Below are 26,805 nucleotides of genomic sequence, written 5' to 3' on the forward strand. Positions count from 1 at the left end.
TTAGGATATAATCAATCATATTAAGTAAGTTAAACTCTGAATTATCAAATATAGTTTATTCATAATTTAGGTTAATTGATCGAGTTTAAAGATTTATTATATATGTACTATACATGTTCATATGTAACGAGAGAAGGGAAACTTCTCATTAAGTTACTAAAAACTTGAAAGTTCAAATTTTCCTTGCGACTAGCAAAGTGAACGAACTGAAACTTTAATCTAGTCATGATATGTTAAACTTTCATTGATGATGTGGAAATATATGTTTATATAGATATATCTGCCAGTTGTTTATATAGGGTCAATTTTAGTTTTAGGATTTGCTCAAAGCATTAAAAAACTTGTTTATACTGAATATGAATCCTGTAGCAGGATTTGGTCAATAATGGAGACGGGAGAACCAGGAAACCAAAACCTGGGGAGGAACAAGTGACATCCGCTTTCTTCCTCATGGCTCGTTGAAAACATACTTTTCTCTATTATATACGTACTTATCCTGTCCTGGCTTATTTGACAAAATCTCCTCACGTCAACAAACTGCTATATTCCAAACGTCCTATTTTATTTCTCGACTACAAAACATTTTGTTTAAAAGTCAAGGAAACTCGGTCTAGATTCTTAAAAAGAAAAAACAAACCAATAAATCCAAGAGACAGATTATTGGACATAAAATTAAGATTAGATTAATTTAATTTGGATTAAATTCATTTAGTTTAATAGAAATTTTAAAATAAAAATAAAATATTATTTAATTATTTGATAATATATTATTTAGCATTACTTATAAATTAATCAACAAGAAATATTGATTAGAGTGAATAGGGTTGTCAAGAGCTACAAACTATCCTAGACACGTCAATTGGGTCGAATAGAATGAAAGTCTGATACGAAGCATGAAAAAAAACTACGGCACAAGAAACCTGATCCAATACTGTAGCATTCCGGACTAGGCCTGTTGGGCCAGGCATCAGACTTTAATATTAAGCCCATGGGTTGGCTCGGCTCAGCCTGTTACTGTTTAATTTTTTTTTTTTTAATAATTTCTGCTGGCAGAAGCAAGGCTTCTGCCTTGTGTTTTCTTCTGCCGCAAGGCAGAAGCCTTGTTAGGCAGAGAGGGAAGGCCTTCAATTTTTTTTTTAAATTTTAAATTAATTAATTTTTTTATATAAATCTATTCAATTTTTCTTCATTTTCACTTTTATTTACAAATCTCTCAATCTCAATTATTTTATTATATTTTTAATCTCATTTTCTCTCATCAATTATTTTTTAGAAAATATCTAAATTCATAAATAATAATTCTTTGTATTTATAATTTTAATTTTATCATTACAAATGAATCAAATATCAAATAAATTCGATCTATTTGAATATTATCATAGTATATATTTATTTATATTTTATAATTTGAAAAATAATTTATATTTAAAAATTTTAAAAAATTTTTTAAATATTTAAAGTCCGGCTCCACCCATTTAAGGTCCATTTTTATATGGATCGAACCTTGGGCCTATATATATTAATAGGTCGGCCCGTCTCGAAAGCCCATCACTGTTTGAGCTTTGGGCCCAGCCCATTAGCCCGATGGGCCTAGCCTGAGCCGACCCGACCCATCAACACCTCTAAACTATCCTGTGCGTTACAGATATGCAATGATAAGTTGGTAATTAATCATTTTTCCGTGCATAAAATATTGTCTCATAATTTAAACTTTCCTAAGAAAAATGGTAAGATTTTTAAATTTATAAAAAAATATAATAAAATTTTTATTTTTTAATTTTTTTAATAAATAATAATTTTATTCTAATTATAATTAAGATATTTAATAAAAATTGATTTATAGATAAGTATTTAAGTTTTTTAAAATTGATTTTAAGATTTCACTGTAGATCAAGTTTTTTGGGTTTTATTTTATTATTAAGTAATAAAAATTTGATTTGATTAATTAAATTATTGACATATTTTAAAAATTTTAGTATATATTCTTTTTATCATTTGTAAATAAAACAAAATATTATAATATATTTTTATTAATTTTATATTAAAATAATTTAATAAAATAATAAAAATATTTTAAAAAATAATAAATAATTTTAAATCAAATTCAACATTAAGTCAACTTAAATAATAAAATCAGAAAGATTACTTTTGATTTGACACAAAATGAGTGATATGACGAAAGGTTCTCGGTTCAAAAACACAAACTAAATTTGGTTTGGATCAAACTAACGGGCTTTTAGGAAACCCAGCCCAAAGAGAGTTACAATGGACCACACCATCTTGCCAAAATATCATTTTCCCACTTCAAATATCATTTTTAGGAAGCATAATTGCAAGAAAACCCAAAAGCCACTTGGTGAATCACTTTCAAATCCCAAAAACACAAAAATATCTTTCTTATAATAACTATTAATATTTATTAAAAATAAAATAACATGTTAGCTCACAAACTTTATTAAATATATTTATCCTTGTTTTATATAAAACAATAAATTTTAAAATTTAAAATAATCGTTAACGATGAAATATAAAATCACATTAAAATGTTATAAATAGTATGATTCAATTAAATTATATCACTCTAATCATTTTCGATTTAATTATATTATTTCGATGTGATTCTAACCTTATATTTAATTGTAATCAATAAAATTATGAATTTAATATTGGTTGGAGTTAGGGTTATGATTTTAATTTTTTTTTTAAATAATTTTATTTTTTCAATTAACACTGTTAGCTCGAAGCGTAGCTAGCCAGCCTCCTCTGAACTAGGAAAACTATTCTAACAAAATTTGGATACTCGCCACTCACACTCCTACACCCGCTTTCTGATTTCGACTCTATTCGATTCAAATCGTAACCACTACCAATCACCCTTTTCTTCTTCTTTTCGATTTCTTGGATTTCGTTCGTTTTCTGCATTTATAAAGGCGTCGTATTCCTGCAAAACTGGCTATGGACTACGAGCCCTTCGACAGCAGTGGTTAGTTCTCTCTCAAAAATCAAATCTCTTTGGGTTTCTTTATTGTTTCTTTTTTTTTTTTCTTTATGTTTACTCTTGAGTTTGAGTTTTTCAGTGAATTTATTTGTTAATTAGGGTTCTTTCTTTTGTTTTCGCTGGGTTTTTGTTTTTCTCATATTGGAATATTTACCAGCTTATAATTCTTTTAGAGGGAATATCTGGTTCTCCTAGTGTGTTTGTGATTTCAGGATGTAATTGACAGTGGGTTTCTCTCAGAACGTTAAATTTTATTTATTTATTTTTTATCCGTAACTGATTTGGGATGTTTAGGGTTTTGCTAGTGTTGAAGTTTCAAGATTTTCTTTTTGTTATAAATTTGAAGCAGTATTTAGTGTAGAGAGAGGTAACAAAATAATAATAATAATAATAACAAGTCATTGAAGGTACAACTCAAACATAGGTTTTAAGCTGTAAATATGGTGCTCTCCGGTACAGAAAATACAAAAATTACGAAATTATAAAACTGAGAATTGGAGAGGGAAAACACAGAGGAAAATATCAGAAGAAGATAAACAGTGCCATTCCTCATGCATATTTTGTTACAACTGCATATTCTCCTGCTTGTAACCCAGCTGACTGAGCATAACTAAAGCATTTCCATTACAATTAAACTAACACTTAAACATTCAAAACGACAACAATCAAATAAACACAACACTGAATGCAAATCGCAACATGATGTTGTCCGCATTCCTTTTAGTGAAACGGTGCATTTCCTCTATCTTTCTGACTGTTGCCAGATGATTTCGTATAGGGAGGGAACTGACAATTCAAATTCACATCAATACCCACAAACCCCCCCCCCCCCCCCCCCCCCCCCCCCCCCCTTTTCAACTTCCTTGACCTTAAGGGAAGGGACGCCTGAGAGTTGCAACTGGTGGTGACAATCCTTGTGATTAGAATGAGTACTTCTATGAGAAATTTAGCTCTAGTTGTTTGATTTGATGTGCCTTGTGCAACATTGTTGTTGTTTTATTGAAGAGAACTTTACGTATGGAAATCGGATAATTATAATGTTGCTGCCTTAGCATTCTATTTGTCTGGAAAATTTTGAATTAATTATGTACTGTTGTATATTTGTGATTTATCAGCTTTTTTGAACCACCATGTCATCTAGCAATATTACTTTATTCTTTAACATTCTAATGAAAGTAATAAAATTTTGTTTACAATTGTGATTAAAAATGTGTTCCCTCTGATTACTTGCAGGAACTGATGATGACCTTCCACCATCACATCAGAATAGAATCCCTAGAGGAGGACGTGTTGCTGGAAATGGAAGACCTCCTATGGGTTCTGTCCCATACTCTAGAATGTATGGTGACACCGATATGGAGACTCAAATTCATCAACTTGAGCAAGAAGCATACAGTTCAGTTCTGAGAGCATTTAAAGCTCAAGCTGATGCCATTACTTGGGTACTTAAGTCTTTTTGTTTTCATGATTCTAATATCCTTAAATTTGTGTGATCAGGTTTAAATGACTGCTACATGAAATGTATTTTCTTCAGGAGAAGGAAAGTTTGATAACAGAACTAAGAAAAGAGTTGAGATTATCGAATGAGGAGCACCGAGAGCTTCTAGGCAGGGTCAATGTGGATGACACAATAATAAGAATAAGGTCTGATGAGAGTTCAAAATCAAAATTTGTTTATCTAAGTTGTTTTCTGATTTTGCCTAGCTTAGTCTCTTTTTGTGTATAAATGGGTCGTTGTTGGGGAATGCTTCAGGGAGTGGAGACAGGCAGGTGGTTTTCAACCGGGAGTGCATAATATTGCTCAATCTGTCCATGATCCAATGCCTAGTCCAACTGTCTCTGCATCTCATAAGAGACAAAAAATAAACCAGTCAGTACCTTCTCAATCTTTTGGTGGACCATCGCAATCATTTCATCCACAAGCAGTGACTGCATCCCACCAACCATCTTCTTCAGCTGCTAAACGAGGACCGGTTTCAGGATTCAAGGGCAAGAAGCATAAACCCGTGAGTTAAAATTTATCAACCTTGATTTGAAACATAAAATATATCGTGTGGTTTTTTTATGTTTTATATTTAATTTTAATAGGGGTTACCTGGTGTATCGACTATGAAGTCCATGCAATACCCATCATCTGGCCCTGCTGGGAGGGGACAAGTTGCTAATAGGGCATCTACAGGGACTGTTCTTGTAGGTCAGCCTGCTGAAGGTGCATCATTTGATCCATTGCTTGGTAAGAGAGTTAGGACCCGATGGCCTGATGACAATAACTTCTATGAAGCCGTTATAACTGACTACAACCCAGTTGAGGTATGCATCACACTTAGTCACAAGTGAAACAAATCTATTGTGGATCTATGCATGATATATTCCCTTAATCTTGTTAGGGAAGACATGCACTAGTGTATGATATTGGTACTGCAAATGAGACCTGGGAATGGGTTAATCTTTCAGAGGTACGCTGCTTTGTTTACTGTGCATAAAGTGCCATTTGGTTGTGTAGTTCTCATATTTTTCGTGCTTCTATATTATGAATTTGACCTTCTGAACAATTTTTTTAAGAGGCTGTAATTGTTAGTTGATGCTCTTCTGATATTTGGATATTTCTGAGAAGGCAGTAGCTTAACAATTCTGTTAAAGATATTTCTTAAGATTTAACTTCCAATTAATTATATGCTTCACTTGGATTATAAATCTAGTTAGGTCTTTATTTGTGCTAGTACTGGAGCATAATAAATGCTTATATGAGGAATTTATTTTGGTTGGTCCAGTTAGAACAAGCATCTTGCCACTTTCTTACTGAATTTGTAACTAGTGAAACCTAGCCACTGAAACTACGAAGCTAATTATGTCCCAGATCTATATAACGTATGCAGCTCTGTCTATCCTTATCAATTGGAAAGTTTGATTGTCAGGTTGCTGCAAAGTTTCTTCAGAAATGGGGGGACTTATTCTTAAAAATATAATTTTTAGAATATGAAATAGAAAACATCTCCAAACATGGCCAAGGGTTCAATAATTTGATTCAAGGATGAATTTTTAAGAGTTTTCAGCATGTTATCAAGAATACTAGTTCTAGGAGCATTCTATTAATTGCATTGGTCTGGTTTTCTAATTGCAGATCTCCCCTGAGGATATAAAATGGGAAGGTGAGGATCCTGGAATTTCTCATCGAGGAGGTTATGGTGGACCAGGTCTTGGGGTGAATAGAATTGTTCGTCGTGATGGTGTTTCTGGTGCTGGAAGAGGTAGAGGTGTTTCAAAAGGTCAATCCAGAAAAGATTTTATGCCATCACAGAATGGCATTGGAAAGAAGGCACCAGATGACATACAAATACGTCACACTGCAAGTTTAATTAAGGAGGTAAGTGAAAATTAAATTAATATTAGTTGTCAATCTCTTGGTTTTTGGGTATTTTATTTTTCTGCTGAATTTTGGACAGGTGGAGAGAGTCTTTGGTACAAATCATCCTGAGCCAGTTGAGGTTGAAAAGGCAAAGAAAGTGTTGAAGGTTTGTAGAGAGAGAAACAATGTACCCTTTTTTCCCCTAAAATGCTTGTGACAGTCTTTTTGGATAAAATGCATCAACTTTATAATTTTTCATTTTTTCAGGAGCAAGAACAAGCACTTATTGATGCAATTGCAAGGCTTGCTGACATTTCTGACGGTGAAAGTGGTACTTCATTTTCCTTCTTGCATTTTTTTGAGTTTCCTGTGGCCAGCTAATTATGGACATGTCAATTATATTGGGGGCATTGAGTCTGTTGTTGGATTTTATGATTTATATTTTTTGGTATAATATTTTATTGCAATTGCACATTTCCCTGAGTGGGGCTAATATATTGTTTATTGACTTGGATTTCTAGTTGCTGGTAGTTATATTGGTTTGCACTTTTAAAGAAAATAGCTAGTTGTATTAAATGTACGTTAGGCAGCAGATCCCTGGGCCCAAAAAGTTGGTCTTCAGATGAAACAATAAAGGGAATGAACCAAAATAAATAAAAAGGAAAAGAATGGACTAATGCTTATCTACTGGACATTCATTGTATTTGTGGACTTGATCAACTATTTCATTTTACACTCAATTATTCCATTTTGATGTCTTAAGTATTGTTAAAGGGTGTATGATTGCAGAACGTTTTTATGGCATGTGAAAACACAATGCTTTAATTTCATGAATTTTCCCACTATTTTCATCATTCCCAAAACTGTAAGTGTTAATATTATATATGATGGGGAAACTAGTATCTCTTTTTGTAAAGATGCTTGTAAGTTGGTTGAGATCTGGAAAAAATTATTTTTTAATTAAAATAAACTTATTCCATTTCTTGATGGTCTGATGCTGGTAAATTTGGCTTGAACAGATGAGGGTGGCCGACAGTTCTCACATGGACATTCAATGGGAGAATGATAGAGAAAATGCTTTTGTTAGGAACCAGCATAGCTTACTAGCTTTATACTTGGGAAGATGAGATGGGTAGAGGATGAGGATACTTACAGGGGAATAAGATGGATAGAGATTAATGGTTGAGATGTTGAGGAGAGACTGCATCTGATTTCTAGGTCAATTTTATTGTATAATGCTATTTTCTAATTCTATCAGTCTCATCAGCCTCCACATGGTATATGTGTGGGCTTTTGGCTACTGATAGGTGTAACTGTAAGATGGGAATTATTCATGGTAGCTGACTGCTAAATTCTTTGTTAGTGATTTAAAATATCAGTTTAGAAAGGCTGGTGTTTGTGTAACATTATTAGTAATTAATCCGTTGTGATCCATGTATAAAATTTTGTTTTTATTGCTTGTTTTATTATTTGTTTATTGCAGCATTACCTTTCTCACTCAAATGCCGACATTTGAGCTGTTGACAAAAATGAGCACTTCAATCATAAATAAGGAAAGTTCTAACTGTTATCTTGGTGTATCAGAGCGTGTGGCAAGTGGAATTTCTTTTCGAAAAGCTGATACAGAGGGCTTTCGAGTGAAATTGTTAACTCTATTGTGCGGTCTCCATTTGCATTGTAAGAAACAAATTTGCATATATCATCCATGGATGGATATTCATCTTTTCCACTATCAATGTCTTCATGCTAACAATTTAGAACGAGAAGATAGCAAATTGTACACTATTTTATGGTCGGGAAGTGAATATCAATGGAGCCACCTCAGCCCTGGCAAGCCCTTATATTGATCACTGCTAGTAAACGAGTTTATTTTGCTCTCCAGAGAGCAAAAATTAGTGGAGCTTGACCTGACAAAGCAACAATTGTTAATACATGCATGGGAATGGCAAGGATTTGATGTACATCTGTCATTTCCCTATTGCCCACTAAGAAAATTAAATCTTCAAAACAAAGTATAACGCCCATGGCCCCTGTTTTTCTTCTTCAAAATGATCAGCCTGCCTGCTATAATAATGATAATATTTATCCATTGATTGTATAAATTCGGCAACTCTCAATATCCAATCAATAGTAATCCTAACTTGTCTTTTCTGATCAATGGCATCTCTTCAGTGCCTTAATGCACCCAAGTTCAATATGAGAAGTTATGTTGTGAAATTCGATGCAAGTAATTGTGCGGGTCAAATGAAGAGAAGAACCTGGTTATATCGATTGCTGGTAAAGGCATTGCGGGGTTAGTAATGGCTTTGGCAGCTAAAAATAAAGGGAATTGGTGTAAAGGTGTTTGAGAGTGCAGTGAGAGGAGAGGGCCACTGATGCCATTTTCAACTTTGAAGTAGTGTCTTGGCAGTGTTGCAAGCTATTGATCAAAATGTTGCCAACTAAAATATGGAAGCTGGTTGTGTTACTGGTGATAGATCAATGGCGTTGCAGATGGCATCTGTGGTCAATTGTATACGTCTCTTATGTTGTAAAAATGAAAGAATAATGTTAAAACACAGGAGTGCAAAAGGATGGAAATAAAGTTTGAAGCAGGGGAGTGTAGCAGCATGTTCGTTTTTACTACCAGCTTATGTTTCAGGTCAAGAAATTTTGTTTTTGCTTCTAACAGGAAGGAGAAATGGTAGAGCGAACAAGGAATTTTTTTGCTGACACATTCATCCACTGATTTCATTAAGATTTTGATATAAATATAAAGTTAATTAACCAAGGCAAAGTGAAAAGATCCACCAATTATAGATCACCACACAAGTTTTAGCCAAGCTTATGAAAAGATAACATTTACCATAAAACCTGACAACATAACACTCCTTGAGGTTTTTCTTGCAGACTCTAGTTTTGCTCTTAGAATCTGAGGTTCTTGGTAAGGATGTATGCTAACTGATTCCTTGAATTGCAGTGAACTAGGCTGATTTCACCAAGATTCTCAGCTTCTCTAATTTTATGAAATTTGACATGGCTGTGCTTGGTTCTTCCGTGTTGGACAGGATTTTTGGCTATGTTCATGGCTGACTTACTGTCAACCGAAATCGCAACATGTTCATCTTGTAAATGCCCCAAATTTGAAAGTATAGTTTTAGGCCAAATGGCTTGGTTTGCTGCATTTGTTGTTGCAAATTTGCAATGTACTCAACTTCAGCTGAGGATTGAGCTACAACTTCTTGCTTCTTAAAATTCCAGCAGCAAACACCACTTCCAAATGAAAAATAATAACCAGATGTACCATCCACACTCCCTTTCTTGTCACTGTCTGTATACCTAACTAGTTTGTCACTTTTAAGCCGAGAATACCATAAACCATAATGTACCCCTCAACACCCGCTAAGCTGCAAAAAAATGCATTTGGCCAATGCTTGAATCCAGACAATTATGAAGTTGAAAGCATTATATTAGGTCTAGTAGATGACAAATACAACAAGCTTCCAACTAGATTTCTAGAAAATGTAAGTCAATTTTGTCAAAATCATCATTCTTTTTAAGCTTCTCATTCATCACAAGAGGAGTGTATCACACTTCTCCAAATACAAAACTTAAATGGAATATGAAGCTAAAGAGATGTGTTAACTTAATCTTCTTAACATGCAATAAAATTCAAAACATTTATATAAAAACGATAATAAATTTTAAAAAATGTTCAAAAAGGTGTCTCATATATAAATATATGTAACTTTCCACTGTCATAGCATGGAATTATATTTCAAGTATTAATGTGCAGGATTTCCATCTAAGTGATATCAAAGTGGTGAGATTTTAGCAAGAAAATAATGGATAGTAGAGTTGGTGTAGAGATGATTTTGGGTAGTGAAGGAGAAATCGGAATCCAATGAGTTTAAGGCAATGAAAAGGTGTTTGAAGGAAGAAATTGAGTTGCAAGTGTAATCAATATCGTTGTTGTTTGAGGAGGAATCTATCAAAAGGGAGGTGATTCAAGAGGAAAATGATGAGATCAAAGTTGTATATAGATTTCTCAATGCATTCTTGATGGCAGAGGATGCTCAAATTTGGTGAGAAAATGGCCTTAAGAGGAAACACGATTAAGTTAAAGGGGAATGACATCAAAGTGGCACTGACAAGTCAAACAACATAGGGGTGATCAACTGGTCTAATAGTGAAATGGGTGAAATTTTTTCAAATTAGGTATAAAAAAATATAATAATAATAATAATAATAAAAACCACGTCTGCCAAGGTTTAGAGTTTCATAAATTCCGAAAACACCTCTATTTAGCATTGAACATTGTAATCCTTGAGGATGGACGACATTACGACGACGATAATTTAGTTGGAGCAGATGAGATCTGGTAAGAAGTAAACTCTTTCCACTAAGTGTTGGTCGTTCTCAACTTCTAAATTCTTTTTTTTTTTTTTTTTAAACAATGCATAAGGTGCCTATTGAACTCCTTGGGGAGCAAAAGAAAATATTTAGTCTATACATGCTTCAGTGAGATAGAAGATAAATTTTGTTCCACCGTACATAAAACTCCGTTGGGTACCGTATGTTTGGCTGTACTTTACTCAAAATTAGAGGTCTACAGTTTCGCTGTGATGTTCAATGTGCTTATTTTGCTGTCTGATTTATAGGTATCGAGAAGATTGAAGAAGTAAGTATTGGTTCCTTCAGATGTTGGAAACAGGAAGATGCATTGGTATGCCTTTAATAATTAAGCAACCACCTATGAAGACAGATCCTTATTGAGGCAAGTCTATTTCGCCAGGTTCTGTCTTTGTGTTTGTTTGCCACATTAAATTTGGTTTTGAGTAAATGATGTAGTAGGTCAACAGATGAACTTCTTGAATTGTTCGGACACTAATACAGTTATTGTAATGATCTGCAAACAGGAGGAATGAGACACGTATATTCTTGTCTCTATCATTTTTGCTATTTTTATTAGAAATTTTTTTCTTTATTGAAGTCAGAAAAGATCAAAAATCTTAAATTTAGATTAAAATTATCATATCATCTGGACGTTATGCTGCTCATCCAAGGCAGCGAAATCTTGAGTAAGGTGGGGTTATATATATATATATATGGCCGTTGAGGTCTGAATTAAAAGGGTAAAAATTAAAAAAGAATTTAACTAGATAGTAAATTGTTAGAAATAAATAAATAAATAGAGTGATGGCAAGATGTGCCTACCACTTCTAACGCTACAAATACAATACAATAATATACAACCAAATCAAACCCTCATCGTTCCCTTCGCTTCTCACCTTCTAGCCCTCTTACTTTGGCGTTTCCCTGCCGCCGTCTCCTTTCCACTACTTTCTCTCCCACGCTTCCCACTTGTCTCCGGCGTCTTTTTCGGTGGCCTCCCAACACTTCTCTTTGAAGGACTATTTTCCTCCTTTGCTGCTGCTTGTCTTTTCTCACCACTTTTCCACAAAGCCCGTTCTTTCCCTTTTTCTTTCTTCCCACTGCTACTACTATTATTATTATTATCCTTTTTCGGCTCTTCACTTCCTTTACTTCTTTTCACTGTTTGCACTGGAGAGTTTTTCTTAATTCTTTTCAAGAAATCCACCACACTTTTCTTTTTATCCGATGCGGTTGATCCCTCACTCTTCTTCTTATCTGCTTTGGGGGTTTCTTGTTTATCAACGGAACCTGAACCTGAACCAGTTTTTGAACCCGAGGTGGCGTTTTCTTTTTTGTTACTCGGAGTAGCACTGGTATTATCGGTATTGGTTGTTGGAATCCTATTGCTTCTTCTAGAGCTTCTTGCACCAGTTGTTACAGCTTTCTCTTCCGGTTTGACCTTCAACAAGCTGCTGCTGCTGCTTCGTTCAACAGATGGCTTTACATCAGCAGGCGGCTTTTTGTCATCAGTTTGTTGTTGTCGAGCAAAGGTAGAAGAAGTGGAAGGTTTAGTAGAAACAGAAGTACGTTTGCGACAGAAAATAATGGGAGAAGATTGTTTATGTTTAGCAAGCAATGAATCAGATCTTTCAAGGTGAGGTTTCAACTGCGGTGGCAACGAAGCAGGTGGTGGTAGTGGTGGTGGGTCTTGTGAAGAATCAGACTTAAGATTATCCTTCTTAATCTCGTTGGAGAAAAAATTACGAAGTTGAAAAGCAGTTGAAGATTCAAGCGAAGATTTGGGGAAGTAAACAATGGCATTGTTGAAAAGAAGCAACACATCTCTATAGAAGGCCAGAATGCATGAAGAATAAGAGCCTTGTTCAACTCGCATTTGTATTGTTTCAAGATCCACGTGCTGTCTCACCATCTCCTTGTACTTATTCGATTCCTGCAAACGAAATTTGGACTCATCAAATCATTGAGACACACACACTATGGACCTTTTTATTGCAAATGGTTGGGCTTTGGCCTAAGTGGACCTCTCTACCTTTTCTAAAAACTCAGAAAAACATTTTACGTAAAAATAAAAAATAAAAATTGGCGAACCTCACATGCAAAAAATAGTTTGAATTAGATGAATTAACCGTATGGCACAAGGCGGTGAGGTGGTCCCAAATAATTGGATGTTAGCTTCACCAATTTTGAATTTAATTTTGTTTTTATATAAAATATAAATAAATACCTGGCTTTTTAGCCGACGCTCAAATGAGGATACATGTTTGTGGGTCCTAATCAACTCCAACAACCTAATCAACGGTTCTGATTTCACATCCGTTCCCTTGATGCTATCACCGCAATTCCTTTTTCTTTTTTTCCCAAAACTCGATGAACTCTGTACATCACTACTCAGCTGAGTCACCGAGTCACCCAACTCGTCCGATTCCACAGCCTTCGACCCTCCCATCCCTCCGGATCCAACCACTTTGCTTTCGTTCTTAATGATTTCAACGTCTCCGACTTTCTCGCTCAATCCCGTTGAATTTGATTCATTCACCGACCTGTTATCTCTGTCGGACTCTTCACCGGAAACCAACCGTTTGCATACTTTCTCCGGTTCTTCCGATTTCTCCGGTTCATCCTTTTTTACGATATTCCGGTCGTCGAGATCTGGCTCCTGTTGAGTAGTTTTATTATCAAGAGGCGGCTCTCGCTCTTCTTCTAATCTCTTAACTTTAAGCTTCAAGGAACTGATAAACAAGAATTTATCAGATCTAAATAGAATCAAACAACGAATAAAAAAATAAACAACGCAGAGAAGAGAAGATTAGTTTGATTTACTGTATGTTAAGGTCGTAACGTTGAACTTCTTGTTTCAACTCGTCGACACGAACCTTGCGAAGCTCCTCAAGCCAAGGAATATTAACGAATTTAGGAGGTGGTTCGAGTTCGTGCTCTTGTTGTTCGTCCTTGAACCGACGTTTAAGATCGTGATATTTTTGTCTGCAGCATTGAGCGGTGGTTAGAAGGTGCGGTAGAGAGGTCTTAGTTTGAAGTTCCATGGCAACAGACTCCCAGTTCTTGAAACCATGGCGTTTCACAGCACATGCTAGCAAAAGCTCCTCCCAAGTTCCCCATGTTTTTGCATCGTCTTTGTTTTCTTCATCATTCTTCATCATCGCAGACGGAAACTGAATGGTTTACTGTTTTTGTTTATGGGTTTGGGTTCGTATATGAAAATAAATAAATAATATTTGTTTGGTTATCTCTCAAAGTCTCATCCCTCCATCTCCTTGTTTTCAAAACAACGATGAGATTGGATTATGGATTAGGGTTTTATGTATGTTAATCTCCTTTTGCTTATTCTAATAATGTATTATATATAAGGCTTTAACTTCGGTTTGGGACATTATTTACCTTTTTGTCCTTGTTGATTTATATATTAATATATCATTCAAGTCTTTTGGATTGTCTTTTTGTTCCTCCCATTTTCCACTTGTTATTAGGTAAAGGTTAGGTCTTGGATTAGGCATCTACGGGTTTCGTCCTTTGAGATTTCTTAAACGACACCGTTTTTATTCACGGGCTTAGACCTCTTTAGATACATTGGGCCTATTGGGCCATCTAGAGTAACATCAGCCTTTACTTTTGCACATTGAAACCCCATCCACAAGACCCATAAGAGTTATTGGAAGACCCATAAGGAATTTGGGCTTTTAGAAGACAAGTGCCTCATCTTCATATGTAAGGTCTAGACTAGTCTATGGTTTGAGCCCTATGTGAAAATCTAGTAGGGGCAAGCCTTTGGACTAGTTTATTTTTTAATAATTATTATTTTAATTTATTATAAAATTTAATTATATTGTATTTATAAATTTTATTGGTTAATTGAATTTGTCAATTGTAACTTGTAAAAATGTAAAAATAATTTGGTAATATATATAATTATAAGTAATAAGTATAACTAATACAAACTGTAACCAAATAATGCATTCGTATTATTAATTTGAAGTAAAAAATACAATGTGTAAATTGCTAATCTCACATTACAACGTAAATAAATGAAATAATAATTGAATTTGTTACAATATACAAATTAAGTATCATTAATATACAAATAATTAACATAATTTTACTTTTAATTATATGATCGTTAATTAAGAATATTAACTAAGATATATTTTTTAAAACTATAATAAATAAAATGTCGTATATCAATTGGGTTACAATAGAAAATCCACTTATATTTTGATTCCATCATTGAAACACATACATCTTTTGTTTCTCTTCCTTGGCCATACGCGATAGGGCGATTCAAAAATATCACCATAACACAATTGATCTTTGATTGTACACGTTGGAGTTGAGTTGATGTTACATTTCATACTGTTACTTTATTCACATCTTCATCAAATTTTGGTTAGTTTTCTATCTTGGATAAAATAGTAATAACATTAAGATATTTAATGTGTAAAGTGAAATCTTTGATTATTTACAACATAAACAAGTTAATAATAAAAGGAAAGGTTACGGCTGACAATGGCCCACCGTTTAAGGTCATCAGCCTTTTGATTTAATTTCTACGGCTGTGTGAGCCGCCACTCTGTTCAATTTCAAAGTAACTCAAAACGAGAACCCCAAAATTCCCCGCCACCAGCACCACCATGTCTACCACTAACCCTTTTTCCACCACCACCACCACCACCACCACAGCATCAACTCTTCCTCCACCACCACCAACACAACAACAACATCAACAGCCACAGCAACACATTCACCCGAATGTAAGACCTCCAGCAACACCAAATCCAAATCAGGGAATTTTATACCCAGTAGCTTCATCTGGGCGAGGGTTTATGCCTAAACCAATTCGTCCTAATTCAAATACTTCTGATCACACTGTTACTGTCGCCAATCACTCTCCCTACCCTCCCCGCCCTAACCACTTCCCCCACCACCACAACCACCCTCTTAGGCCTCCTATCACTCATCAACTTCACATTCCTCCTCCTATTAGAGGCATTGCCGTTTCTTCTCCCCACCCTAAGGTCATTTCTTCATTCCTTATTTTTTTACTTGCTCTTTACAAATTGTTCATCTAAAAAAATTCTTTTATTTTTAGATTTTGATACTGCATCTTTCTCTGAGGATGGAAATGTCTGTTTATGGTTTAAATGCTTAATCTCTGTTCAAATTTTGGTGCTTCTATTTGTTAAAGTTATGATTTTTACTTGATTATAGGTTGCTGCATCTTCATCTCCAATGGCTGACTCTAATGAATATAAAAATTCAAGGTAATCTTGCATAGTGCACATCTTTTTTCCCCGTATGTTATGTAACATGGATTATGCTCTAACATTAATAGTTCTTTCAATTTGCTCTGTGTAGGGATAAAAAGTCCGAGACTATTGCAATTATAAGAGATCGAAAAGTAACTACACTTTCTTTTTTATCTATATGGTATCATTTTCACTTTCCTCATGTAAAAACTGAAACTTATATTCTAGAAACAATACTGTGTCTATTTTCATCACTGAATCCTTTTCAAATATGTCGTGATACGCATCATGAATCATTGATTGTCATATGTGGAAATTTGAACATTCATATTCATGCTATTGAAGTGTTGATATAGGGTCAATCATTTGTAAATTTTTTACATATCATACACATATTTAGTTCTAGTTACTTCTGTCCAAAATTGTTTTCCTTGGTAGGAGTAAGGTTCACTATGGCTAGTGATAGTTGTTATATAAAAACAGTTGTTGAGTCCTAAAAGGTTTTCATAGCATGTTTAAGAGGGCAGTCATGAACTTTATGAGAAGGATATGGTCACTCCGCCTAATATGCTTTTCTTTTTGGTAGAATACTTTGGCCTTCTTCAACAATTTGAAATGGAGATGTAGTTCATAGCTTTGGAAAAATTCCTGGGTTTTACTAGTGTACTGCCATGCATATGGTTAATAATGTTTGGCTTTTGCTGTAACTAGTTATAGTTAATCAGTGTTCTTGAAATAGCAGAGTGCTAAAACAATAACAAATTTTCTAGTATGAGTGGCTTCCTGGCCTTGAGGTAGCACTAGTTATGGATGGTGTGGGATAAACTTTCCTGATATTAGAGATTTATTCCCAAGTGAGTAAATATTAGTGACAACTGGGAAATTAAAAGCACTTAGTTTGATAGTTATAAGTAATTCCAAAAATCCCATTCAACAATAAGTATTCTTTGGCTAGAGTAATGCAAATAAATAATTACGTTGCTAAGTTGAACCTTGTTCTTGTCATAAGATTCTTGTTAAAAATTATGCTGGGGTAGCACCCTAGTATCTCACATTACTAGTTCGATGATAACTAGCCATTATATTACGATATGGAATATTTATTTCCGAAAAGGCATGTATTTTATTTTAGGATGAATGAATAGTTGTGGTATATTTGATGAATGTATAAATTCAAGGATCTAATGACAGATATGTAACTATTACGTTGGTTAAGCTACCTTTTTATAATAATAAAATATTTGGATCATCCACCCCCTTTCATAAATTGAATGTTTATGCTATCGAGAATCAAGGATATTCCATATATAAGTTGGAGACATTATGGAGCAGATTTGGAGGATATAAACAATAACAGGAATTGTCAACAATAATAGGAGTCTTATGGAGCAAATTTGTAGGATATTAGTAATAATAGGAATCCTTGCTATAATTAGTATTTTTAAGTGCACATTTTGCTATAATTAGTTTTCTGCTGCAATTAGGAATCCTTGCGTGTATTTTATTTTGTATTCTTTTATTTAAATTTGTCATTAATAGAGCATAAAAGAAATAAGAAAAATTCTTCAAACCTTTTGTTATAGTATCAGAGCAATGTTACAAATATCACTGTAGGATCACTGTTTTGCCAAAGATGGCATTAACCATCAAAGCAACAATCAACAAAGGCGGATCCAACAAGAAAGAAAAGCCCGCATATTACATGTTGAGCAATCCTAATAGACTAGAAGATCAACTTATTTCTCATCCGTTCAAAGGAACAAATAACTCAACTTGGCAAAGTAGCCTTATCAACTCATTGGTGCCTAAACACAAGATTAGTTTTATAGATGGAAAATTGTCAAAGTTGTTTGTTAGCGACCCAAAAGAAGAGAATTGAATCACCTATAATTCCATGGTGATGTCCTGGATATTGAATTCATTCAACGAAGAACTACATGAGAATGTCACTTATCATGACACGACGTTTGACATGTGGAAAGAACTTGAGCAGCTTTTTTCCTAAGGAAGTGGTCCTCATATTTGAGAGATTAATAACACTTGTCAAAGCGATAGGAGCATTTTTCTCTATTATGCGAAATGAGAGGATTATGGGAGCAACTTGCAAAGTTGCCTCACATGAATGGGTGCAAGGGATGCACTTGTGGCCTTGCAACAATAGAAAAAAATAAGAAACCTCCCTCAACTTCTCATGGGGTTGAATGAATCCTATAATGTAGTAAGATCTAATTTGTTATGAAAAAAATTCTTTATCCTCTTTATCTAATGCATACTCTTTCTTGACCTCTGAAGAAATAGCAATAGAGAGACCCTAAACTGAGACTGTTGCTTTCAAAGTACAAGCTGACAATTACAAAGGACATGAACAAAATAGGAAGCCTAGATGTGAACATTTTAAAAGTTTTGAGATCATCGGGTACCTACCAAATTGGCCAAACAAGGCAAAAAAAAAAAACTATGGCATATGTGAGCACCACGAAACACCAAGACAAAAAAGAATTTTGCAAACACCCCAAGTGAATCTAATACAAAAGGCTAATGGTACTACTTGAAGATGATATACAAGGGATGCCTATTATAAACTTCATTGGTAATGTTTTTGAAAACTCTTTCAAGCACGAGGGTTGGATTTTAGATAGTGGAGTGGCTGGAGCCTTTGATCGTGTTGTATCAAAAGTTGGATTGTTAAAATCCAATACAAAACCAGTATCAACAATTCAAGTAACATTGTTGCGTGGAGAAAGAGCCATTATAGATAGAGTTGGAATCATGGAGATTGATAAAAAATTCACTTGAATCATGCTTTGTCAATTTCCAAGTTCATTTGCAATCTAATCTCAATTAGTAAATTGACTAGGGATTTGAATTGCATTGTTTTTTTTTTTTCTTCCAATAGGTGTTTCAAGTAGAGCTTTGCCACTAAGACGACGATTGGAGTGGGTAGGTTGTAGGGTGAGCTCTATTACCTTGAAGGAGACTAAAGCTTGAAAAACTCAACAAAAACAGTGTAGATGCAAGGACACTTAATCACAAATTAGACAATTTCCATTTTAGAAATTAAAGAAGTTTTTGGTATTATGAATCATGTGATAAATCCGATCCTCGTGATGTATATCATGGGCTAAACAAACTAGAAATGTTTTCCCTTTGAGTAATAAAAAATCCAAAGAAAAATTTTATTTAGTGCATTTAGATTAAGGTTGAATTCGAGTCAAACTTATTCAAGGTCAAAAATAGGTTTAGCTCAAGTAAACTTGAACTCAAGCCTAACTTGAATATTTTCAAGTTTGAGCTTGAGTTCAAGCTTGAGGGGTATTTGACTCGTCAAGCTCATAAGTCTGAAAAAATTTGATACGAATAAATTGAAACGATGTCGTTTTGACTAATATGAACACCTTTGGGCATTGGGATGTTTAAGTTATGTCTACATGAAACCAATACCCTTGGACAAATTTGTTGTGAGATCAAAGAGGTGTGTTTTCATTGGTTATACCTCAAGAAAGAAGGGCTAAAAAGTATTAGAAATGGAGACCAAGAGAATTTTTATGACTCAAGAGACATTACCTTTTATGAAGACATCTTTCCATACCAAGAAAGACATATTGGGAATGACATTTAAATGGCATGAATCAAGGACTTCAAGGTAGATGCTTATGAAGACGTGACCATAGAGACATATGAAGAAGAAGAAAGGGAAGCTTCACAACTTGTCAATCAAGACCAAGCAAGACCCTTGAGAATCGAGACAACTCCAAAAAGGTTCGAAGACTATGTATTGAAATACACTAGCAACTTTGCCCCCTTCTAAGTCTGACCCTTTAGTCATAACTTAAGGGAGGAAATTATGAAATATCCAATAATGCAAGCTATAATGTGTTTACCTCACATGTAGCTTGATGGGGTATGTCAAGAATAAAAAATATTCCATATATAAGTTGGGAGTCATATGGAGCAGATTTGGGGGATATCAGCAATAATAATACATATCAGCACTAATAGGAATCTTATGGAGCAAATTTGGAGGATGTTAGCAATAATAGGAATCCTTGATGTAAATAGTTTATAGGAATCCTCGTGTGTATTTTATCCATTAGTCTTGTATATAAATCTGTCATTAGCAGAGCATAAAAGAAATTAGAAGAAAAGTTCTTCAAAAGTTGTTTCATATGTAAACTGATATGCATATATTCCACGTAATGGTTCATTTTATTCTTTCAAGCTTTTTTGCTTCTTTTTCCTTATATATATATATATATTGTCTGTGTTTATTTGATTAATTGTCCATCTATGGCCATCTCTCCCTGTAAACATTTTCTCTGTATCCAAAGAAAAAAAAAAAAAATTGAAACAGATTAAAATTTTTAGGAAAGCAGAGTCAGAGCTATTTTCGACCGAAGATGTTATTGTACTGTCACTATAAAATATACCATAGATCTTATAAGATAGCCTTTCGATTTCCGGGATTAATCTTAGAGAATTAGTTTAATATTTACCTATATTTGTGATGCTGTTCCTGATTTTATACTTTTGGTTTGGACTTTTAGGTCAGAATTTCAGAAGGGGCTTCTCTTTATGCTCTTTGCCGATCATGGTTGAAAAATGGATTGCCTGAGGAAAGTCAGGTTTGCATCATATTTGGCTGTATTATATATAAATTCATGTATGCTGTTATTTTTGCTACATATATGCCAAGAATTCATATTGTTCAATATGGAAATCTGTTTTTGTTAATGATGTGCCCTAATTTGGATTTGGATGAGGCTGCTTCCACAGTTTCAAGTTTCAGGTTGTGATTGCAATTTTATTTTTCAGAGATTTTAAGTTTACTGTCATTTCCAAATTTTATGATTCTACTGATAATTATATATGGAGAACAGTGGATAGTTGTTTGATTTGACGATCTACTTAGGACCTCCCCTAAACTCTTAATTGATGTTTGATATTCAAAATTAGTCTTGTGACAGTGGCCTTCTGTGGCCGTATCAGTTAACTAGCATAATAAAGTATCAACTAGAGTCTCATAACTATCTATTAAATTTTTGCAGGAAAAAAGGAATACTGAAATATACACTTTTCATTTTTTTCTTAATTTGGTTGCTAAATTGGATATACAAATTTAATATAGTAGATTACTGCAAGATTTTTCTCTGTGGTTCTATTTTTTATTTTCATTTTTCAATCACGCATTTTAATTTTATTGATAGCCACAATATGGAGATGGTGTAAAGTGTCTCCCACGGCCTTTGCCGATGCTAGTGGACTCAAACATGGCACAGAACAGGGAAAGTGAAGAAGAAGAAGAAGAAGAGAAGGACAATGATAAGGAAGAGGTTAGTTTTTTGTTTAAGGGTTGGTGTGGATATGAATGTTGATAATAGTAACTGTATCACTAGTGATAGCACATAATTGCTAGTGTCATGACTACCCTGTTGGACCACAGTCACTACTGTTATTGCTGCTCACTACTACATGCTATAAATTTCAATAGACCTGAAAGTATACAGATTGAGGATTTGAAACAGCAAGGCTTGAATAAAATTTTAAAGCAATATATCTTGAAGCTTCAAGGGCACAGGAATTGAAAATTGAGTTCACATCTCGTTTATGTCGCTAAACTGAATAACAAGATTTTGCCTCTTCAAACTAAATTGAAATCCATTGTTCCACTTTCAGGTTGCTCATTTATCAGAAAAAGAACTGTTGAAAAGACATGTTAAACATGCTAAGAAGGTTCGGGCACGGTGGGTTTTTATCTATCCATATATTTTCTAAATCCCCTAATTTTTCAATTGGGAGCAAATTTCCTACACAGGCAAGTCTTGATTCTTGACTCTGATAAATATCTGTTGACTGTAGGTTAAGGGAAGAACGGGCAAAACGAATAGAGAGGTACAAAACAAGGCTGAGTCTTCTGCTTCCCCCACTAGTAGAACAGAGCCGAAATGATGGTGCAGCTGGAAACTGAAAGTCTGGAGGCATTATGCTTAGTCTCATCTTTCTGAGCACATAGGAGGTAGTTCTGTTGAGCTAGCTAAAAAGGTGATGGGTGTATCAGATTTTGTAAGATGCTGTCATTTTGGGAAAAACAGTGTTTTCAAATAGAAAAAGATATAGAATCCTGAGGACTCTGTAATGTTACATCAATGTGCAGCCTTGAAGCAGATTGGTAAAATATTGCTTTGGTTTTTGCGTTGTGTAGACAAGTTAGGAATGAGATTCTGAGACTTTCCTGTTGGATACAAATATTTCACTGCCTAGGCTGGGAGGCCAGACTGGATGATCTAATTTCCCACTTTACCTCAGTCAAACTTCTTAATCTTGGTGCTTATTATATAAAAAAGATGCATTGGTAATATGAAATGATTATCTACCTACAACTTTCTGGTAAAAGAAGAAAGTCATGTGAGAAATTTCTAGGAGATCACAAATCCCATTTGAACTGATACCAAATAATGATGCACAATTGAATATAGATTTGACCAAAAAACATGACTGCATAAGCAAAGCCACTCAAGATTCAATTTCAACCCAGAAAATGAATTCAATGAAGTTGAAAGATTTAGGTTGGTGATAATTGGACCCCTTTGGACCAGGAAATATTGAATCATAATTAAGAATGAAAGTTGGTGAAAAGCAGTGGCAGTGATGTCACACCAACCAATATCTTCTATCCTTCCAAATCTAAATTATATATATAATAATAAATCATAAATACGATGACATCCCGAACCAAAGCGGATAAGAATAAGGAGAGGTTTGAAAGGTGTCTTAAAAGTCAACATGGAATTCTTTTCTTTATTTGAATTTTCAAAGCCTTACTTGACGGCCTAAACCTCAAATTTGTATCTTTGCTTAGTACACCTATACCTTACATTAGTAGTTCATCACAAACACCATAGTCTGTAATCTCTTTTTTCTGGCCTATATTGGAAGGTAGAGGTTACAAAATTTATTCATATAATTATAATTTAAAATAATAATATTAAATTAAATAATTTTAAAATAAAAGAAAAATAACCATTAAAAAAAAATTAACAAAACTAATAGAATATTAAAACTTATAAGAAAAATATCTGAATTCGAATCTAGTCACATTTATAATATCCTCTGATTGATTATTTACCAAAAGAAAAACAGTGATTTCTTGTGAAACAACATGCCACCGACTAAGTCATGAAAGGGGTTGTTACCTTCCTCAATAAAATTCCCACATGGTGATGGCTTTCTATTTCTATGAGAAAGCCATAACTTTAGTCCCACTTAGTGAATGTAAATGCCTAGGAGGAAATGTCTAGTATTCTCCACCACATAAACGAGATAAACTCAATTCTCTGCCACAATCTTTGAATATATATTTTTTTTTACATAAAATAATATGAAAAAGTAATAATCATCAAAAGCTATTCATACCATCTCTTTGATGGCCATCCAATCCAAGAACTAGCCTTTAGATCAGAATTGCACAAGATTGACAACACAAATCATTGGACGACATTTAATATTTGTAGTTGAGCTTTCCATTTTATGTGATTGGTTCTTCTCCTTTTTTATTTTATTCCCAATAACGACTGAATTTCCCATATGGGTCCATGGTCGGTTCAATTATATTTTTTGTTTATTTCTTTACCTTCCAAATTTATTCATCAATTTCTCTAATCACTCTGTCTCATCTACCCGTTTCATTTATTAATTTTAAGTACCCATTTCATTTATTAATTTTGAGGTTAAAAGACTTACTCCCACCCAGTGTTAAAAACTAAAAAATTAATTATAAAAATAAAATTATTATTTAGTTTTAATATATTAAAAATAATAAATTTTCTTTTTTTTAAAAAAAATTATAATTTTTTTTCAAAATTAAACTTTAAAAAATTATATTTCTTTTAGGGTTTCTTTAGATTTCATTTTCGACAGGTTTGGATTTTAAATATTAAACATTAAGAAAGATAAATACTGGAAGATCTCCCTTCACCCCTATCCTCTTCTTTAATCTATCCATCGCTTTCCTTCAACCCCACGGCCTCTTCGACCGGTTGGTCTATTGTAATCAATCTGGTTTGATTGAAATTATTAGAAGTTGCGGACACAAAGTCCTTCCTTTCTTAAAGATCTCCATCTCCTTCAACCACGCCCAACCCATCTCTATTTGATTTATTCCATTTCATTCCATCTAAATAATTCTTATCATGAATCACTAAACATGGGCTTATAGATTCATTCTAATGCAATTATACAAATAATATTTCAAATTTTCCATTTCAAGTTTTTTTCTTTTCAAAAATATACAAGATTATCTCTTCCAATCTCTAACAATTAATATTCCAACTATCTGACTACTTTCTGATTCTATCACCCACAAAAAATCCAGAAAGAAATCTCAAAATTAACATGGACACCAAAAACCACCACCACCACCACCACAATTGGTGTCTGTACAAAAATAAAAATTAGAACTTTCAACCATGTTTCACCGTCTACTAATCTCTTGATGGTGATAGACGTTGATGATAGGTATTTTGATTTTGATTCTGAGATAACGGATAGAGCCCGGGTCTACCCACAGGAAATCCAGAAGCTTTCGACGTGGGATGATCAGTAGTAGAAGTGGTAGTGGTGGTGGTGGTGGTGGTGGTAGTAGCAGTAGTGGCAGCGGTAGTGACGGTGATAGGCGGGGTGGCGTTGGTGGTGGCCACTCGCTCACAAGATGGACACATGGTGAGAGTAGTGGCCGGTAATTGCATGTAAAAGGGATTAGAAGTCTTCAAAGCTCTTAATTCTTGAAGCTCCTTATGAAGTCTTCTGTTTTCTTCAGTTAATGTTTCGCAGCATCTCTTCAAGTACTCACAATCCACCTCCGTTTGCTTCAATTTAGTCCTGCGTCCACAAATCACATCATTTTATATCAAATAAATTAAAAACCATTTCAAAGATTGCCTTGACAACACAATCAGTTATTAATGAATACCTTGCTCTTCTATTCTGAAACCAAACTTCTACTTGGCGTGGACGAAGATTAAGTTGCTTTGCAAGCGCCAATTTTTGTTTCTGCATCGTTAGCCAACAAATTAAAGTCAAAACCCCATATTGATATTTATATACCTAGAGAATAGAAGAAAATATTATGAAAAGTTGGAACTTACAGGATTAAGAGTGCTGTGTTCTTTGAAGCTTTCTTCAAGAAAAGCGGATTGTTCTTTAGAAAGCCTGAGTTTTTTCCTAGTGCAACCATTCTCATCTTCATCACTGAATCTTGAAGAACCCCTCTCACCCTCCATTTCATTATGCCCTCTACTGTGCATACAAATATCCATCTGGAACGAAGATGCCGCGCTGTTAGGTGAACAAGATAAAGCACCGCCATCTTCTGCTTCTTCAACTAAAGGGAATTTATTCACGTCAAATCCTCTTGCCATTTGCCCCGAAGAACACGCCTCAGATCTCCCTAAAAGATAAACCCCAGAAGTGATTAAAAATAAAACATAAGAAGAGAGAAGATGGGATTTGGAGAGTTATGTTGGATTAGTTTTACCGTTATCAGAGGGCCAAGGAAAGGCAGGAAGAGAGGGCGGATAACGTGGGACCGGAGTATTGGGAAGAAGATCAAGCTGAACAGGAGGATCCATAGAAGGTGTATTATTATTTTGAGAATCCAAGATGGTTGACGTGGGTGTAGTTGTACTATTACGCTTATCTTCATCTTCATCATCATCATCATCACCATGAAGTTGAAGTTGAAGTTGTTGTTGTTTTCCAGTAGAAAACCCGCTGGATAAACCCATGCAAAACCCTAAACCTTTGTTAGGAATGTCGCCGGTGGAACTGTCGATAAAGCCAAGAGACTTGGAAGAAGCATCGCCCAAACTCAGACCAAGCTCCATCTAAAAGGGAGGAGAGGGGGAGAGAAAAGAAGGAAAGAAACGGATTGAATCCAGTGGAAAGTTGAAAGAGTCCTGATAGAGATTATAATCTAATTTCTTAATAAATACAATTTATTAAATAATAGTGGTTTAAATTTAATTTGAACTAGTGAGAAACTGCTTTGACCGACAAATTCAGGTCGACAAATCCCGCTAGAAACCCTAATTCTTTCATTTCCCCCTTACCCTCGTGCAACGCACGTGACAGGTTTTACACGATGGACCTGAATATAATTGCATGTGTATATTTTTGTATGGTAAGTTCTTTCATATTCTGTCCTTTCTGCACGTTAAGTTGAATTCTTCTCCTTCTGCTCTCATCTCATGTCACGCAACAACTATATCGCTTTTATCTCCGGTTGTTGAAATTTAGTTCCTGTGATTGATCCTGAATTTGATTTAAATACAATTTTTTATTTAAAAAATAATTATAATTACGGAATTATATGTATTAATTTGTCATTATTACATCATTCATACTTGTACATGAAAACGAATAATTATATATTATTAGACCCACCAATTTTCTTATTGATGATTAAATTTGACTGTGTTATCAACTGAGAGATTTGACCAAGCCTACCTTTTCCCTTCCTTTGCTAGAGTTTTTACTTAGTTTTTCCTCGATAAAATTCTGAGCTGGCGTGATTAAAGGATGAGATGAGTGATAGTTCAACTTGTCCATTAATTTAGAATTAGGGGTGTCTTGTCTTATTGGTAAGTGTAATTATTGAAGCAAAGCCAAAAGGGCTGACCGTCTCACAAACCTAACCTTCATTATCTTCTTTAATTACTAATTAAGATTAATATGGCAAGATTGTACGTGGCAGGCATGCGTTGATTTGTCTGTCAGGAGGGTAATTAATTAAAACCTATACGCCCTTACCAAGAAGATCTTTCTTCGAATCT

The 26,805-nt window shown here is 34.3% G+C and overlaps 4 protein-coding genes across 4 annotated transcripts; 2 read left to right on the forward strand and 2 right to left on the reverse strand.

Moving 5' to 3' along the window:
* The first annotated feature begins 2,728 nt into the window (after positions 1-2,728).
* Positions 2,729-7,810, forward strand: LOC123216756 (protein EMSY-LIKE 3-like). Its single transcript, XM_044637317.1, has 10 exons — positions 2,729-2,983; positions 4,232-4,440; positions 4,533-4,642; positions 4,752-5,004; positions 5,087-5,308; positions 5,386-5,454; positions 6,120-6,362; positions 6,442-6,510; positions 6,612-6,675; positions 7,364-7,810. Exons 1-10 carry the CDS (start codon positions 2,956-2,958, stop codon positions 7,408-7,410), a joined length of 1,314 nt encoding a protein of 437 aa, XP_044493252.1. The 5' UTR covers positions 2,729-2,955; the 3' UTR covers positions 7,411-7,810.
* Positions 7,811-11,482: 3,672 nt separating this feature from the next.
* On the reverse strand, positions 11,483-14,075 carry LOC123217123. Its single transcript, XM_044637906.1, has 3 exons — positions 13,542-14,075; positions 12,946-13,450; positions 11,483-12,651 (listed from the first exon to the last, which is right to left on the reverse strand). The coding sequence occupies exons 1-3, from the start codon at positions 13,877-13,879 to the stop codon at positions 11,611-11,613; spliced, it is 1,884 nt and encodes a 627-aa protein (XP_044493841.1). The 5' UTR covers positions 13,880-14,075; the 3' UTR covers positions 11,483-11,610.
* A 1,177-nt stretch (positions 14,076-15,252) lies between these two features.
* On the forward strand, positions 15,253-22,222 carry LOC123215511. Its single transcript, XM_044635639.1, has 7 exons — positions 15,253-15,748; positions 15,942-15,994; positions 16,089-16,131; positions 20,524-20,601; positions 21,184-21,309; positions 21,653-21,720; positions 21,836-22,222. The coding sequence occupies exons 1-7, from the start codon at positions 15,365-15,367 to the stop codon at positions 21,942-21,944; spliced, it is 861 nt and encodes a 286-aa protein (XP_044491574.1). The 5' UTR covers positions 15,253-15,364; the 3' UTR covers positions 21,945-22,222.
* Positions 22,223-24,201: 1,979 nt separating this feature from the next.
* On the reverse strand, positions 24,202-25,970 carry LOC123217280 (homeobox-leucine zipper protein HOX11-like). Its single transcript, XM_044638203.1, has 4 exons — positions 25,509-25,970; positions 25,120-25,421; positions 24,945-25,024; positions 24,202-24,853 (listed from the first exon to the last, which is right to left on the reverse strand). The coding sequence occupies exons 1-4, from the start codon at positions 25,855-25,857 to the stop codon at positions 24,457-24,459; spliced, it is 1,128 nt and encodes a 375-aa protein (XP_044494138.1). The 5' UTR covers positions 25,858-25,970; the 3' UTR covers positions 24,202-24,456.
* Positions 25,971-26,805: the final 835 nt, after the last annotated feature.

The sequence above is a fragment of the Mangifera indica genome, chromosome 5 (genome assembly GCF_011075055.1).
Source record: "Mangifera indica cultivar Alphonso chromosome 5, CATAS_Mindica_2.1, whole genome shotgun sequence".
NCBI classification, from domain to species: Eukaryota; Viridiplantae; Streptophyta; class Magnoliopsida; order Sapindales; family Anacardiaceae; genus Mangifera; species Mangifera indica.

Excerpts from the sequence above, each read along its gene's own strand:
- LOC123215511 (XM_044635639.1), top strand. The coding sequence starts at position 15,365 with ATGTCTACCACTAACCCTTTTTCCACCACCACCACCACCACCACCACA. Across the intron at positions 20,602-21,183 it reads GATTGCCTGAGGAAAGTCAG|CCACAATATGGAGATGGTGT; the intron begins GTTTGCATCATA and ends TTTTATTGATAG. Across the intron at positions 21,310-21,652 it reads AGGACAATGATAAGGAAGAG|GTTGCTCATTTATCAGAAAA; the intron begins GTTAGTTTTTTG and ends TTCCACTTTCAG.
- LOC123216756 (XM_044637317.1), top strand. The coding sequence starts at position 2,956 with ATGGACTACGAGCCCTTCGACAGCAGTG. Across the intron at positions 4,643-4,751 it reads GACACAATAATAAGAATAAG|GGAGTGGAGACAGGCAGGTG; the intron begins GTCTGATGAGAG and ends GGAATGCTTCAG. Across the intron at positions 6,363-6,441 it reads CTGCAAGTTTAATTAAGGAG|GTGGAGAGAGTCTTTGGTAC; the intron begins GTAAGTGAAAAT and ends AATTTTGGACAG.
- LOC123217123 (XM_044637906.1), bottom strand. The coding sequence starts at position 13,879 with ATGATGAAGAATGATGAAGAAAACAAAGACGATGCAAAAACATGGGGA. Across the intron at positions 13,451-13,541 it reads CGTTACGACCTTAACATACA|TTCCTTGAAGCTTAAAGTTA; the intron begins GTAAATCAAACT and ends CTTGTTTATCAG. Across the intron at positions 12,652-12,945 it reads AGCGTCGGCTAAAAAGCCAG|GAATCGAATAAGTACAAGGA; the intron begins GTATTTATTTAT and ends TTTCGTTTGCAG.
- LOC123217280 (XM_044638203.1), bottom strand. The coding sequence starts at position 25,857 with ATGGAGCTTGGTCTGAGTTTGGGCGATGCTTCTTCCAAGTCTCTTGGC. Across the intron at positions 25,025-25,119 it reads AACACAGCACTCTTAATCCT|AAACAAAAATTGGCGCTTGC; the intron begins GTAAGTTCCAAC and ends CTAACGATGCAG. Across the intron at positions 24,854-24,944 it reads TTTCAGAATAGAAGAGCAAG|GACTAAATTGAAGCAAACGG; the intron begins GTATTCATTAAT and ends TTGTGGACGCAG.